This window comes from Notolepis coatsorum, assembly GCF_963971535.1.
Source record: "Notolepis coatsorum genome assembly, chromosome: 1".
In the NCBI taxonomy this organism is placed as follows: domain Eukaryota; kingdom Metazoa; phylum Chordata; class Actinopteri; order Aulopiformes; family Paralepididae; genus Notolepis; species Notolepis coatsorum.
Window position 1 is genome coordinate 53779690 of NC_140165.1, and position 17375 is coordinate 53797064.

Below are 17375 nucleotides of genomic sequence, written 5' to 3' on the forward strand. Positions count from 1 at the left end.
GCCAATTGTATTAGTATGAACGACCAGCCAAGCCGGAAGCAACGCAGAGAGCTGGGCTCGAACCCAGCATCTCCTGCGTTAGTGGCGAGCGCCTTGCCCACTGCGCCACTTAGCCGCCCGAATTATAATGAATTTGAATATAATATAGAATATCAGGCCTATAAATGACCTTATTATGGCCACGTCATACATCTATGGATAGGGGCGAAATCTCCTCTTTCCAAATGGCAGTGTTAAATCTGGATTTAGTAATTTCCTCGCGTCTGTAAACAAACGTAGTGCTGAAAATATACACTTTGACTGCTGTTTTGATAGGGTTAGGGTCTTTCCTCTTGGCTACATTTGAAAAAGAAACAACAATAATTAATACGGGCGGCTAGGTGGCGCAGTGGGCAAGGCGCTCGCCACCAACGCAGGAGATGCTGGGTTCGAGCCCAGCTCTCGGCATTTCTACCAGCTTGGCTGGTCGTTCATACTAATACAATTGGCAGTGTTAGGGGTGGGAAGCTGATGGGTGGGGATCGGACGTTGTGGACAGCGACTCCTACAGGTCGGTTGGTGCTCCTGTACAGCAGAATCAGGAAGCAACGGGGGCGGCGTGTCCCTCCCATGCAGACCCCCGACACTGAGAGATCGCGCTGTGCAGGTGAAAAGATGCGACGGCTGCCTCCTCGAGTACCGGAGGGGACACGTGATGTAAGGCTTGGTCCACATTGCAGCCGACCTGTGGGAGGCATGGCCTAACAGCGTTCGAGACAGGGGAGGGTAGAATTGGATAATACGAAATTGGGGAAAGGAGAAAAATAGAAAAATGGGGAGAAAAAGTAGATACAAAAAAGAAAAGAAAAATTATACGGTCTGTATTGATCGATCTATGACTAGAACAGACTACAGCTTAACAGGTTAGCATAAGTATATGAGCAATCTGCAGCTCTATGGGTGATGTGCTCACCGTAGACGTCGTGCTCCACCCACGTGAAGGTGATGGCTCCCTCTCGGCTGCTCTCACTGAACCTCAGCAGGAAGGTGCCGGGACACTTGTCACTCAACATCGCCTTCTCTCGCTCCTTGCTGATGAAGCCCATGATGGAGCTGGAGGCAGATAGACACGAGACAAGTCAAGAGGACTGGAACACACCACCTAACCACCAGTCAAGAGGACTGGAACACACCACCTAACCACCAGACAAGAGGACCAGAACACACCACCTAACCACCAGTCAAGAGGACCGGAACACACCACCTAACCACCAGTCAAGAGGACCGGAACACACCACCTAACCACCAGACAAAAGGACCGGAACACACCACCTAACCACCAGTCAAGAGGACCAGAACACACCACCTAACCACCAGTCAAGAAGACCGGAACACACCACCTAACCACCAGTCAAGAGGACCGGAACACACCACCTAACCACCAGACAAAAGGACCGGAACACACCACCTAACCACCAGTCAAGAGGACCGGAACACACCACCTAACCACCAGACAAAAGGACCGGAACACACCACCTAACCACCAGTCAAGAGGACCGGAACACACCACCTAACCACCAGTCAAGAGGACCGGAACACACCACCTAACCACCAGACAAAAGGACCGGAACACACCACCTAACCATCAGTCAAGAGGACCGGAACACACCACCTAACCACCAGTCAAGAGGACCGGAACACACCACCTAACCACCAGACAAAAGGACCGGAACACACCACCTAACCACCAGTCAAGAGGACCGGAACACACCACCTAACCACCAGACAAAAGGACCGGAACACACCACCTAACCACCAGTCAAGAGGACCGGAACACACCACCTAACCACCAGTCAAGAGGACCGGAACACACCACCTAACCACCAGACAAAAGGACCGGAACACACCACCTAACCACCAGTCAAGAGGACCGGAACACACCACCTAACCACCAGTCAAGAGGACCGGAACACACCACCTAACCACCAGACAAAAGGACCGGAACACACCACCTAACCACCAGTCAAGAGGACCGGAACACACCACTTAACCACCAGACAAAAGGACCGGAACACACCACCTAACCACCAGTTAAGAGGACCGGAACACACCACCTAACCACCAGTCAAGAGGACCGGAACACACCACCTAACCACCAGACAAAAGGACCGGAACACACCACCTAACCATCAGTCAAGAGGACCGGAACACACCACCTAACCACCAGTCAAGAGGACCGGAACACACCACCTAACCACCAGTCAAGAGGACCGGAACACACCACCTAACCACCAGTCAAGAGGACCGGAACACACCAACTAACCACCAGTCAAGAGGACCGGAACACACCACCTAACCACCAGTCAGTATTGGGGAGTATTTAGCTTTATGTAGTTAAAGTACTAGTTTCAGAGATAGGTGGGTGGTCATTTAACAAATCTAAAAAATTATCAGGATTTAGGATTGTATTGGAAGAAGGAAGGAATACAGCGGCGTGTTCGCTGGGTCCTCGTGCTGAACGGAGGACTGACCCGTCGTTCCACTGGTCCAGCAGGTGCTTTTTGATTAGGTCCATGATGCCTTCGATCCACAGCCAGAAGGCGAAGACCTTCTCGTTGGGGCTCTGCTCCGACCGACAACAGAAGACCACATTCATGTCAAACTCAAAACGACAGAAGGTTATTATTTCCTTTAACCTAAAAAGGGACATTTCCCATTTTGGTTTGCGTATTTTTCTCCACCTAACGCGTCACATTCGAGGGAAAAGGTTTACACACATTTTCCTGCAGTTTCACTATAATGGTGTGTTTTTAAGTGTTCCCTCGTTGAATACAAAGTAACCGTTCCCTATGGTTTCGGTTACGAATGCTAATAAAGCGGACATGCTAACTGTCCAACTGAAGTGTCTCGTCAGAAGCTTGTTGAGCTGGCAATAACTAGCAACAAGGTAAATGTTGGAATAAAAAGCCATATATAACGTTTTAATTCTTAAATGTTTTTAAAGTAATTCAGAATATTGTACATATAGCCGTGACCCACCTTGCAAAACTTAGTCCATGGGATCTGTCCCTCAGGATTGCCTTGTGCTTTTTGACCTGTTGGATAAGTATTGAGTTTCACATGTTAAACATGGGCAAGCATCATATTTAAAGAAACACGCCAACATTATGGGAAATGCGCTTCCCATCTTCTCCAGTCAAAAGACAAGAAGATCTTATCCGAACCCTTTCACTGCCACACGACAAATGGTTAACATTCTGTATAGTCATGGTGAAAGGGTTAACTGTCTGTAGTGTGGTAGTGAAAGGGTTAACCGTCTGTAGTCTGGTAGTGAAAGGGTTAACATTCTGTAATGTGGTAGTGAAAGGGTTGACCCTTTGGCATGTGGCAGTGAAAGGGTTAACCTTCTGTATTGTCACAGTGAAAGGGTTAACACTTTGGTAGTGTGGTAGTGAATGGGTTAACCTTCTGTAGTGTGGTAGTGAAAGGGTTGACCCTTTGTCGTGTGGCAGTGAAATAATAATAATAATAATAATAATAACTTTATTTGTATAGCACTTTTCATACAGAGGTTGCAGTTCAAAGTGCTTCATAACAGTAAAAATACAGGCATGGGTGAGCATAGCAGGGTATGGTAAATCAGTGTTTCACATTAGGATCTAGCATCCTAATAGGCTCTCTATTCAGTAATACAAATAATAAAGTAGTTTAAAATGATTAAGTTTAAAAATAGTCTAAAAATTATAAAATAGAACGGACATACAACAACAGTAAAAAATGTAAATAGCAAGGTTACAGTAAAAAGTGTGAAAAATTGTTTAAAATGATTCAGTTTAAAAATAGTCATATAACCGACACATGAATTTGATAGGCAGTGTAAAATAAGATAAAAATAGCATAGAAAAGTACGCAGGGTAAGAATAGTGCAGGTAAGTCATTGAAATGCCTGAGCAAAGAGATAGGTTTTAAGCTGTCTTTTGAAGATGTCTAGTTGATAAAGGCTGCATTACCGATCCTCTTTTGACTGTTTCTGGGAGCCTCTAGTAGTCCAGCAGCTGATGATCGCAGTGTTCTTGCTGGCGTGTAATTTATTAGAGTGTTGGTGATGTAGCTAGGTCCCTGTCCATTTAGAGCTTTGTATGTAAGGACAAGGACCTTAAAGTCAATTCTAAATGTTACAGGAAGCCAGTGTAAAGCAGCTAAGACTGGACTAATGTGCTCTCTCCTTTTGGTTCTAGTTAGCAGTCGGGCTGCAGAGTTTTGGATTAGCTGAAGCCTCTCTGTGGTTTTCTTAGGGAGACCTGTGAAAAGTGCATTACAGTAGTCTAACCGGCTAGATAGGAATGCATGAATTAGCTTCTCAGCATCGATCTGATTAATAAATGGTCGTACTTTTGCTATATTTCTGAGATGGAAGAACGATGTTTTCGTTACTTTGCTAATATGAGAATTGAAGTTCAGTTCTGAATCTATGATAACCCAGAGACTAGTGACCTCAGATTTGATCCAAGGGGTTAGTCCTCCTAGGTTCTTTATTAACGTTTCTTTTTTAGTTTTGGGGCCGATAATTAGAATTTCAGTTTTGTTCTCATTTCGTTTCAGGAAGTTCTTACTCATCCATTTATTTATTGCCAGTAAGCAGTCTGTAATGGAGTTAATCGCTGTATCATTTGGTTCAGCAGATATGTACAGTTGTGTATCATCCGCATAGCTATGGAAATCTACATTATGTTCTCTGATGATATCACCCAGCGGTAACATGTAAAGGGAGAAGAGTAAAGGACCTAAGCAGCTCCCTTGTGCAACTCCATAGTTGTTGTCGTATATATCAGACATGTGCTCTCCTAGTCTAACATAGAATTTCCTCCCTCTGATGTATGTTTTGAACCAGCTTAGCACATGTTCTGAGAAACCGACAAGGTTTTCAAGACGATCGATTAGAATATCGTGATCGATTGTATCAAATGCTGCACTGAGATCTAGCAGGACAAGGATGGAGATCTTATTCTCGTCAGAGTTTAGCCTGAGGTCACTGATTATTTTGGTGAGGGCAGTTTCAGTGCTATGATATTTTCTGAATCCCGACTGAAATTCTTCTAAGATGTTGTTTTCTTCAAGAAATGAATTTATTTGAACTGAAACTATCTTTTCAAGTACTTTGCTAATGAATGGTAGGTTGGATATTGGACGATAATTTGCCATTTCATTACTATCCAAGTTAGTTTTTTTTTAGTAATGGCTTTACAACTGCTGTTTTAAAGGCATCTGGGAAAATACCAGTTCTAATGGAAGTGTTTATGATATCTAGCACAGGGCTTGAAACACTATTAAACACCTGTTTGAAGAAAGCTGTAGGTATAGGGTCAATGTCTGAGGTGGAGGAGTTACATTCTGAGACAGCAGTTTTGCAGAGTACATCTAATGTGATGCATGTGAAACTTCTCATGGTTACATTGCACGGTTTGCTGCAATCAGCTTTATTTCCATCATGAGTAATGCTGGCCCTGATCAAGGTTATTTTGTTGTTAAAGAATAGTGCAAGTTCTTCACTACAGAAGTTTAAATGGTTAAACTTCTGTAGTGTGGTAGTGAAAAGGTTAACCTGCTGTAGCGTGGTAGTGAAAGGGTTAACCTTCTGTAGTGTGGTAGTGAAAGGGTTGACCTTCTGTATTGTTGCAGTGAAAGGGTTAACCATTTGGTAGTGTGGTAGTGAAAGGGTTAAGCCATGTTATCAGCTATGTCATTTTCCCCGCAGCATCTAAATGACATATCAGCCAAATCTGTCCAAAGCCTAATCTGGCACTGACCCAGCAGCTTGTTGGCCAGCATGTTGAGCTGCTCCTGGTTCAGACCCCGCTTGGTGACGGAGGAGAACTGCCAACTCAGCACTTCTGACAGCTGGCCCCACGTGGCCGCCGGCGGACTGAGGAAGAACTTCAGGTTCTGCCAGGGACACACGATGAGGACACACGATGAGGACACACGATGAGGACACACGATAAGGACACACGATCAGGACACACGATAAGGACACACGATCAGGACACACGATCAGGACACAAGATAAGGACACAAGATAACGACACAAGATGAGGATACAAGATGAGGACACAAGATAAGGACACACGATAAGGACACAAGATGAGGACACAAGATAAGGACACACGATCAGGACACACGATCAGGACACACGATAAGGACACACGATAAGGACACACGATCAGGACACACGATAAGGACACACGATCAGGACACACGATAAGGACACACGATCAGGATACACGATAAGGACACACGATCAGGACACACGATAAGGACACACAATAAGGACACACGATAAGGACACAAGATAAGGACACAAGATAAGGACACACGATCAGGATACACGATAAGGACACAAGATAAGGACACACGATCAGGACACACGATAAGGACACAAGATAAGGACACACGATCAGGACACACGATAAGGACACAAGATAAGGACACACGATAAGGACACAAGATAAGGACACAAGATAAGGACACACGATCAGGACACACGATAAGGACACAAGATAAGGACACACGATAAGGACACAAGATAAGGACACAAGATAAGGACACAAGATAAGGACACACTATCAGGACACACGATGAGGATACACTATCAGGACACACGATGAGGACACACGATCAGTTCCTTCCCCACTACATTCAGGAGCTGTTCCAAATTTCCAGAGCAATACAAACTTGTGTTGTCGGCAAACAAGACATATTTTTATAATTTAGACACATCACAGACATAATTTATATACATCATAATAAATAGTATTGGACCCAGCAGAGCCCTGTGGAACACGTAACCTTTAACAAGTCTGAATCGACATTTTTCATGTGTCTGTCTTCGAGGTAGCTTTTTAGCCACGAGTGTGCAATACCTCTGACACCATACTAAACCTTTTTTACTTGGATGCCTTACCTTGGGTTCTGTGGTGAGCATGTTGTACCAGAGGATGGAGGCCCAACCACTGGGCAGCTGGCTGACGTTGGAGATCACCACCACAGGCAAGGACATGGTCTACAGCCACAAACACCAACACACACCGTCACTGACATGGTCTACAGCCACAAACACCAACACACACCGTCACTGACATGGTCTACAGCCACAAACACCAACACACACCGTCACTGACATGGTCTACAGCCACAAACACCAACACACACCGTCACTGACATGGTCTACAGCCACAAACACCAACACACACCATCACTGACATGGTCTACAGCCACAAACACCAACACACACCGTCACTGACTGGACTCAATACACTCAATTGACCAATCTGAAGCTCTGCCCTCTTTTCCTGATCCTCCAATCGCAACGGCTGCTTCCCTCGGACAAACTTTGAGATAGGTCAATACTGTAAGTTGTGTGGTAGATATGGTGAGTAGGTACTGTTGTTGTATACCATTTACAAAGTGCAGTAATATAGTCATTAATGTCCTGTCGTTCAAAAATGAGATACCAGTATCCACCTTTTTAACGTGACACCTACTGTTACTAAAGGATTGCAGGCACACACAAAAAGAAATCATTATGTAATATCAACTGCTTTGCTTACAAAATGGGAGGATTTTAGAGAATGCAATCATTTGTATTTTTCTATATTCTGAGTGATGAATATCAGTATGAATATGTGGTAATAATATGTGTAAATACATTTAAAAAAAGAAAAAACAATTCAATGAATTACATTCAAATGAATCAACATCCAAAATGTACTGATGGATCTGCAGTCTGTTACCTCTAGCTTGATGTTCAGGCCTGACTGACTCAGTATGTTACCTCTAGCTTGATGTTCAGGCCTGACTGACTCAGTCTGTTACCTCTAGCTTGATGTTCAGGCCTGACTGACTCAGTCTGTTACCTCTAGCTTGATGTTCAGGCCTGACTGACTCAGTCTGTTACCTCTAGCTTGATGTTCAGGCCTGACTGACTCAGTCTGTTACCTCTAGCTTGATGTTCAGGCCTGACTGACTCAGTCTGTTACCTCTAGCTTGATGTTCAGGCCTGACTGACTCAGTCTGTTACCTCTAGCTTGATGTTCTGGCCTGACTGACTCAGTCTGTTACCTCTAGCTTGATGTTCAGGCCTGACTGACTCAGTCTGTTACCTCTAGCTTGATGTTCTGGCCTGACTGACTCAGTCTGTTACCTCTAGCTTGATGTTCAGGCCTGACTGACTCAGTCTGTTACCTCTAGCTTGATGTTCAGGCCTGACTGACTCAGTTTAAGTTCCGACTCGAAGCAGATGGAATGCAGCTCCTCCGTGACGATGAGAGGACCCTGGAAAGCACAGATCAGGACAAAGCGTCAGAATACTTGACTTGTGCAGCAGAATAAAACACACTCACCATTAAAACCCTGTTCGGGAAGCTAGTTATGTGGAATTACATGTAACAGGCATTTAGCAGAGCAAGTAGCAGTGCAATAGTGGAACAAGCCCACATTATTATATCACCAACTTTGCTAGTAAAAAACCAAAAAAGCTCTCTCTCTCTCCCGCAGGTCATTAGGACAGCAGACTCGGTTGGCACTTCTAAACACTCAAAACGTACCTGTTACAAAGGGTCAGATTAAACCGAATATATATATTTACTGCCTGAGATCCCATGTATACTATTTGTATATCGTTTGATATCCCTTGTATATTCTTTGTACAATATGCACGGAATATCCCTTTAGTCTAGCAGGACAGACCATAATATTCGTTCCCCTATTGGAAGCGACCCCCTGGCGCCAGGTACCGAGTAAAGCCTTACCCCCTCGAGCTGACTTGAAAGCTACCGCCAGGACTTGCCCAAACATGCCCGCTTTCGCCCACGGCTACGAGACCGAGAGGCGACAGAAATGAGATAGGTACTATTTGTTCACGGTACATATATATATGGCGCAAGAAATGTAGAACCCCCCCTTGCAGTTCCCTTTCAGTTCGTCTTCAGTTCAGTCTGGTTCAGTTACCAAGTAAAGCCTTACCCACTACGCAACGTGCGGTACAGCAGGGCTCGCATTGCCCCAATATAGTCTCGTGTTATCCTAAATACGTCTGTTTGTCGTATCGTTCGCTATTCATTAGTAAACCTTCATTACGAGTCAAAGACCACGTGGAGTGAGTAATTGTGCGTCGACATAGAGCACTTATTGCCCGTGCTAATAGTATAGTAACGTCAAGTTTAACCGTGCATTACCGCACCGGAGGATTTACACCGGAGCAGCAGCACCACGGGGGATTTACACCCCGCCCGCAGTGCCACTTCCCCGGCAAGGATTATTATTCTTCATTCGTCATCACGCTGCTGGAAGCAGAGAAACCGCCTACACCCACTGCTGTGGGATCCACGTGCCCGTGGAGACATCACTCAAGCCCGCTTCTGTTGTACCAGAGGCTCCACGGCTTTCACCTACACGGCGCGCATCCTGGGACCAGGCTGCCTCGCCCCGCTGCTCCAGGGATGACATCGCCCCCGTGAACCATTGACTTGCCTAGAGCTTTGCCTCCCTCTGCTGGCTTACAACCGGTAGTACACCCTATCCCAGAAGATCCCTAGATAATTACTTAATATTTACTATTGACTCGCCTATGCACATTCTATTTGCCTTATAAGCGCAACTAAGTCATGTAATACTATTCCCTTTGATGTAATAAATATTCTAACCGAGTATTTTGTGTGGAAAACCGTGTTATTGTTGGAGTGTTCTAATCTAATAATACTCATGTACAGTATTGGCCAGGAGTACATAGACGGTAGTGATTAATGATATCAGTACTTGATTAATACAGTCAGGGAATTGTACCCCTCAGTTACAATTGGTCCTTCGATAGCCGAGATAATAATTAGCGTAATATTAATATAATATTAATATTGACATGGCCGATGACGAACACTCCACAAACGGTTCTCCTAAGCTAGATCGCCCGCAGCGCAGACGACAGCCACCTCCCTACCTAGAGGCATACTCTGTCAGTCCAATACCTAGCTTTAAAGGAAAGTTAAACGCGGAAAAAGTAGAAAGTAAAATTATGTCTGACCTTAACAACCAGGTTACCCCGACCACAGAGGCCCTAGTGGGTGCTAATGTAACTGACCAAGCTCACGGTGGGGACCAGGAGGGAACTGACACGACTTTACCCCCAGACAATACCGAAGAAATAGCCCCCGATCAGCCCCGGGAGGAAGACAACCCTAAAGAGACGCGTACCCAGGAGACGGATCTCCTCGGTACGCAACAGGAGAATGGATCTCCAACCAGTACTGCCGGGAGCCGATCGCCCCGAACGGCGTCTTCCCCCAGCGAGGCGGACAAGATGCTGGCGCAAGCACTCATCGCCACCCTGGCAGCCTCCACCGAACGCGATCGACTTCAAGCGCAACAGACGTGCGAGCGCGAACATTACGCAGGTGAGCGAGAGCGCTTCCAGGCGCAACAAAGGAGCGAGGACGACCGAATAAGACTGGAGACCAGACGCCTCCAGACAGAAGAGAACATCGAGAGAAGCCGCGCCGACGTCGCAAATGCACAGCTCCACGCCGCCCATGCCAGCGCCAATGCCCAGCGCGACGTCGAGAGAAGCCGCGCCGACGTCGCAAATGCACAGCTCCACGCCGCCCATGCCAGCGCCAATGCCCAGCGCGACGCTGCCCAGGCCAGCGCCAATGCGCAGCGCGACGCCGCCAATGCCCAGCGCGAAGCAGCGCGCGACGCAGCCCATGCCCGGCGCGAGGCAGAGCGCGACCGGCTGCAGGCGGAGCTGATGGACAAACTGGTTGCCATGGCGACACCCCCTCACTCCACACGGAGCTCTCAGAGGTCGTCAAGACACGGGTCTAGGACACATTCCCCTACCCGACGAAGCGACCCGGGACCCCGCCTACAGGAGGATCCTGTCCACGTCTCCGAACCCCCTCCCCAGCCGGTCCATACGAGACCCAGCAACCGGGTAACGGAACCGGACCACGCCGAGAGACTGAGCAGACGACTCCAGGTCCTAGCAGAGGAAGAGGAGGAGGAAGAGGAGGGGTGTCAAGCCGACCAGCAGCAACGTGCTCTGGCCCAGGAGGCCCAGTACAGCCCCGACCCGCAGCAACGTACTCAGGACCAGGAGGTCCAGTACAGCCCAGAAGTCAGCCCCGAGGCCCTGCGCTACAAACCCCCGACTCAACTCACGGGTGAGTTTTACGCACCGCCAGCCCCGAGGAACAGCACCTGGGTACCCGACCTTCGGTACCCACCAAGTACCAGCCCAAGACGACACGCAAGAGGAGACTCGCCTAGGAGACCTCTCCCCCAACGCTCACCGATGTGCCAGTCATCCATGACATCATACATTGGCACACCGACGATTCCAGACTTCATCCATGAGAATCGAGCACAGTACACGGAGCTCCGGATGTGCTTAGAGACAATGCTGGTGGATGTCGCTGATGAACGCCACAAGTATGCAATATTACTCCAGCACCTGAAAGTGCCCCGAGCGCACAACATAGCGCTAGCCTATGCCACCTCTTCGACACCATACACAGCGGCCCTTGCAGCGCTGGACCAGAGATATGGACGTATATGGGATTACGTAATAGAAGAGATAAGGCATATTGACCGCTTACCCCCAGCCACAGACAATCGCTCACTAGACGACCTGTCAATCAAAGTGCAGTCCCTGGTGGGGATGCTGGGAGCGCAACGGGAGAAGGGCAGGCATGAGCTATACGCCAACTCTAACGTTGAGAGGATTTTGGAGAAGCTGCCACCCGCAAGACAGGAGCGCTTTCGGCGGCAGAGGGACTACCGCGACCCCGACGGCCCCGAGCCATCCCTCCTTGATCTGGCCGACTTCCTGGCGAGAGAGGTCAGCAGCTTACGACTGGACACCTTCGGGCGGAGCACGCCAAGCTCCAGAGAGGGACCCAGGAGAATAAATGATGGAAGAAGATCGGTGACTGTTATGCACCAAGCCGAAGCAGTACCGCAGCACTCCAACCACAACACCCCCTCGACGAAAGAGGACCAGTGGAAGATCGAGTGCCAGTACTGTGAGGGAGAACATCGGCTCCATCAGTGCGAAGATTTCAAGAAGCTGACCACGGATGATGTGAGCCAGTGGGTCAAGGACCACCGCCGCTGCTTCCGCTGCGCGCGCAGCCACCTAGCAGCTGAGTGCCGCCTGAAGAAAAAGTGCAGCAGGTGCGGTGGCACCCACCTGGAGGTCCTGCACGACATCAACAAGCGTCACCCAGGACAACAGAGTGGGCCCGTCGCGGTAATGTACCATGCCGAGGCGGTGGCACCAGAACCAAAGTTCCACCAGACCGCTCCCTGGTGTCCCGACTGTCACGGCAGACACTGGCGGACAAGGTGCGACTCGTACCATATAGAGTCTACGTCACCACCCGAGACAGGAGTGCTCCACATAGACCCCCAGCATAGCGGGACCCCCCGTGTGCTCCTCAAAGTGGTCAGAGTGCTCCTGAGCCACGGGGACAAAGTCATGGACACTTACGCCGTCCTTGATGACGGGTCAGAGAAGACCCTTCTGCTCGCGTCCGCTGCGGCCCAGCTGGGACTGCGGGGGAGCGAGAACCAAATGACGATTCGGACAATAAGAAGAGATTTAAAGACGATAAAGGGTGAGAATGTCTCCTTCACTATCGCAGCAAGCGGGCAGCCAGAGCGACGGTACAAGATCACAAATGCTTTCACCAGCCAAGAAATAGGACTATCACAGTACACCTACCCCATCCCACAGCTGATGGATAAATACGTGCACCTGCGTCAACTACCTATCCCGCTCATAGACGGCGCGACCCCGACCCTGCTGATAGGCTCCGACCATGCAGACCTCATCGTCCCAATAGACCGGGTCCATACCGGAACCCGAGGCTGTCCTGCAGCAGTCGAGACCCGCCTAGGATGGACATTGCAAGGCCCCCTCGCTAAATCTCTCAACCGAACAGCAGCCACTAGCTGCCTCCACTCCAGAACGACAGAAGAAGACACCGGCCTCTCCCCCGTACAGCAGAGGCTATTGACATTAAGTGAGAGGCCCGTGAGAGAACCGTGGGTACCAGAGGGAGTTCGCAACTCCACCCCCCTCAGCTGCGCTTCAGACGTAGCTGACATCGAACCCAGCACCCCAAGCGACTCCTTGACGGGGCGGCCGGGACCGGCCCCTCCTCACACGGGGTACAGAGCGAACAAGAGAAGCAGACGGAGGAGGAGAAAGCACAGCCAAGCCCAGATCAAAGCAGTCTCAGGCCCGCTTCCTCCTAAGCCCCCCTTCATCCCGTCCAGCCGTCATGACCATAGACCAGTCACTACCCCGAGCTGCGTGGCCGGCCGGCCGCGTAAGCAAAGTGACCACTGGTACCGACGGAAAGGTCAGAGTGGCAGAAGTGCTCGGCCAAGGGCGGATCTACAACCGACCCGTGGCGAGGCTGATCGAGTCGCCAAGGCTCCCCGACTCGCCTAATGACGACCATGACCCCTGACTTTGTGAACTGCCCGACCCCTCACAACGGACATTGAGTAGTGGACAGTGCGGTTAATCTGTCCCTGCTTAGCTAATTAGGTGGGACTAATTAGGGGGCGGCTGTTACAAAGGGTCAGATTAAACCGAATATATATATTTACTGCCTGAGATCCCATGTATACTATTTGTATATCGTTTGATATCCCTTGTATATTCTTTGTACAATATGCACGGAATATCCCTTTAGTCTAGCAGGACAGACCATAATATTCGTTCCCCTATTGGAAGCGACCCCCTGGCGCCAGGTACCGAGTAAAGCCTTACCCCCTCGAGCTGACTTGAAAGCTACCGCCAGGACTTGCCCAAACATGCCCGCTTTCGCCCACGGCTACGAGACCGAGAGGCGACAGAAATGAGATAGGTACTATTTGTTCACGGTACATATATATATGGCGCAAGAAATGTAGAACCCCCCCTTGCAGTTCCCTTTCAGTTCGTCTTCAGTTCAGTCTGGTTCAGTTACCAAGTAAAGCCTTACCCACTACGCAACGTGCGGTACAGCAGGGTTCGCATTGCCCCAATATAGTCTCGTGTTATCCTAAATACGTCTGTTTGTCGTATCGTTCGCTATTCATTAGTAAACCTTCATTACGAGTCAAAGACCACGCGGAGTGAGTAATTGTGCGTCGACATAGAGCACTTATTGCCCGTGCTAATAGTATAGTAACGTCAAGTTTAACCGTGCATTACCGCACCGGAGGATTTACACCGGAGCAGCAGCACCACGGGGGATTTACACCCCGCCCGCAGTGCCACTTCCCCGGCAAGGATTATTATTCTTCATTCGTCATCACGCTGCTGGAAGCAGAGAAACCGCCTACACCCACTGCTGTGGGATCCACGTGCCCGTGGAGACATCACTCAAGCCCGCTTCTGTTGTACCAGAGGCTCCACGGCTTTCACCTACACGGCGCGCATCCTGGGACCAGGCTGCCTCGCCCCGCTGCTCCAGGGATGACATCGCCCCCGTGAACCATTGACTTGCCTAGAGCTTTGCCTCCCTCTGCTGGCTTACAACCGGTAGTACACCCTATCCCAGAAGATCCCTAGATAATTACTTAATATTTACTATTGACTCGCCTATGCACATTCTATTTGCCTTATAAGCGCAACTAAGTCATGTAATACTATTCCCTTTGATGTAATAAATATTCTAACCGAGTATTTTGTGTGGAAAACCGTGTTATTGTTGGAGTGTTCTAATCTAATAATACTCATGTACAGTATTGGCCAGGAGTACATAGACGGTAGTGATTAATGATATCAGTACTTGATTAATACAGTCAGGGAATTGTACCCCTCAGTTACAGTACCCTTTTAAACTAGCTTTTAAATTAATTATTATCTTTATATTATTGTCTCTTTTTTCTTTATTTCTATTATTTTTACTTAAATATTTTATTATCACTTTTATCATTTTATTTGTTATTTTATGTCTTATTTTTCTGTAAATATTATTCTTATTGTTTTACGGTCTAATTTTGCTATTATTAAAAGAAAAGTATTATCCTTTTGTTTAGTTTTTTGTGTAAAGCACTTTGAGCTGCAATCTGTATGAATGGTGCAATATAAATAAAGTTATTATTATTATTATCCAAAATCAGGAGTACTGATCCACAGTGCCCAGTACAGTAGCCTTGGAATACCTAGACTACAAATGAAACTAGTGAAAGATATCACTGGTTTTCATATGGTTATAACAGCATGTATGTAATGTAAATATCGATATAGACTGGAGTTTGAATGTTTTAAACTCTAATGACAAACAGATCGCTGTAGCAGGGCCTCTGCAGGGAGCAATAGGGACAAGATAGGAGCTTGTCTCAGGGAAGAGCAACAACGTTCCATTAACACTTTGAGTGCCAGCCACGAGAAATCTCGTTATTTCATGCCATACGTTGAGTGCCAATGACGAGAAATCTCGTTATTTAATCGTTATTTTTTTTATTAGCGATTTCCATTCATTTTTCATCAATCTAGCCTCACGTTACCATTGGGAATGGCTTTGAGCTTGAACAGGGAAAATACCGCCCCCTATCGTATCCCGGATGGTAGTGCACCCATTGGATTGGACTGAATGAAAATGCATGGGGAAAAGAAAATCCGGAATCCACATTTGACTTCTCAGGCATGTAACCCGAGCCGATTGCATTGTGGTCCCTCAGAACAGCGTGGAATATGTGTTTCGAGCACCCAGTGTTGGATCAATAAACGCGATCGATATTTGGAATCCCCTATATGCGTACCGTAATTTTCCCCCCATTTTTCGACCCTGCGGCTTATATAACGGTGCGGCTAATCTATGGATTTTTACAGCTAACGGCCACTAGGGGACCTCCTAAATCTATGGATTTTACAGGTTACAGTCCACCACCTTTAACTCTCACTCGCTCTTCTCTCACAGGCACACAGCTGCTGCAAGTTAATAAATGGGAGCTTCCTCAAACAGCCATCTCTTTCCCGACAATCCCCTCTGTGCACGAACCCTTACATATGGTAATTAAACATTAAAACACCTGCGGCTTATAGTCCAGTGCGGCTTATATATGTACACATCATTCAATTTAGCTGCTGCGGCTTATATTCAGGTGCGGCTTATAGTGCGAAAATTACGGTATGTGTGTGTGTGTGTATGTGTGTGCTGATCAGGAAATAGATAATCGATTTTTCAGCCCGCTTCTCTAGCGTGCATAAGTACACATATACTATCGATAATCTAGCGTTTATTTGAAAACGATTCATAAATAGGCAGAAAAATGACAACGTGTTTTGTGTATTCCACAAAAGGGCGTTTATCACAGAATATCTTTTATTTTCTGGAAATTTCCAAAAACGAGCTTTTTCAAAATGGTATAAAACGGAAATGTACAGATGAAAAAACAATCTGTTTCATACATGTTGACTGCAAGCAAGTCATTGATAAGCGACAGCCGTATTAGACACATAGCCATAATTTAAGATATAGTTTATGCGTTGGCAAATGTGCTCGCCCTCCCATTGACTACAGCGCTGGCACTCAAGCGCTAAATCGTGCGCCCCCTGCTGGCACTCAAAGTGTTAAGAGATAGCCCGGCCGTAGCAGCGTCTGTTTGGGTCAGAGGTGACGAGAGGCTGCCATCGCTTAGTAACAAGATTCAAGAGGGAGAGAGAGAGACAGATGAGACTTTAAGCTGTGAGTCTTCCGGTAACAGGCCAGACAGGTTTTAACAGTGAAACGAACCACAACTAGAGCTGAGCTCCAGCCCTATGAGCCAAGGGCTGGAGGGGGAGGGGGACAAGACCACGCGGTAGATAGCTACAGGGTAACAGACAGGCTTCGGATAACAGGACAGGCCACAGAACCACCAAAGACAGAGATAGAATCTATTCATCTAGTTTCTTATACCACCAAAGACTTTCATTCTGTACGAGATGTTATGTTTATGGAAATAAACATCCTTCTGATAACGAGATGACGTTTCCAGTACACTCTTTGGTCCGGATGCATTAACACTTTGAGTGCCACTCACGAGATATCTCAGGTTTTTAATAGTGACGTTGAATGCCACTCACGAGATTTCTCTGATTATTTTTTTTTTTAGCGATCTGAAAAATTATTGCATCACCCGAGCCTACCCGAGTATAGCCGAGCGGCGCCGGCGATCACTGTGGAAAAAAGCGCCCCCTGTCGTCTCCCAGATGACATAAGTGATTTTGGAATGGACTCAATGAAAATGAATGGGGAAAAAAATCCGGTACTCCACATTTTCCAGTCCACTGATCCAGCCGGGGTTACCACAGTTCATTCTGGAACCTCAGATCCCCGCGGATCATGGAGTTCTACAGT

General features: G+C 47.6%; 1 protein-coding gene across 3 annotated transcripts in view; it reads right to left on the minus strand.

The window, feature by feature from the left end:
• stat1a (signal transducer and activator of transcription 1a) overlaps window positions 1–17375 on the minus strand; it is a 130310-nt gene that overhangs the window by 37687 nt on the left and 75248 nt on the right. For all 3 annotated transcript variants that reach the window (XM_084330564.1, XM_084330566.1, XM_084330565.1), the window contains exons 15-20: window positions 8221–8310; window positions 6941–7039; window positions 5787–5922; window positions 3019–3074; window positions 2511–2602; window positions 953–1092 (exon numbers count right to left, since the gene is read on the minus strand). In XM_084330564.1, the coding sequence (XP_084186690.1) occupies window positions 953–1092; window positions 2511–2602; window positions 3019–3074; window positions 5787–5922; window positions 6941–7039; window positions 8221–8310 (613 nt within the window). The remainder of the gene's footprint in view (window positions 1–952; window positions 1093–2510; window positions 2603–3018; window positions 3075–5786; window positions 5923–6940; window positions 7040–8220; window positions 8311–17375) is intronic.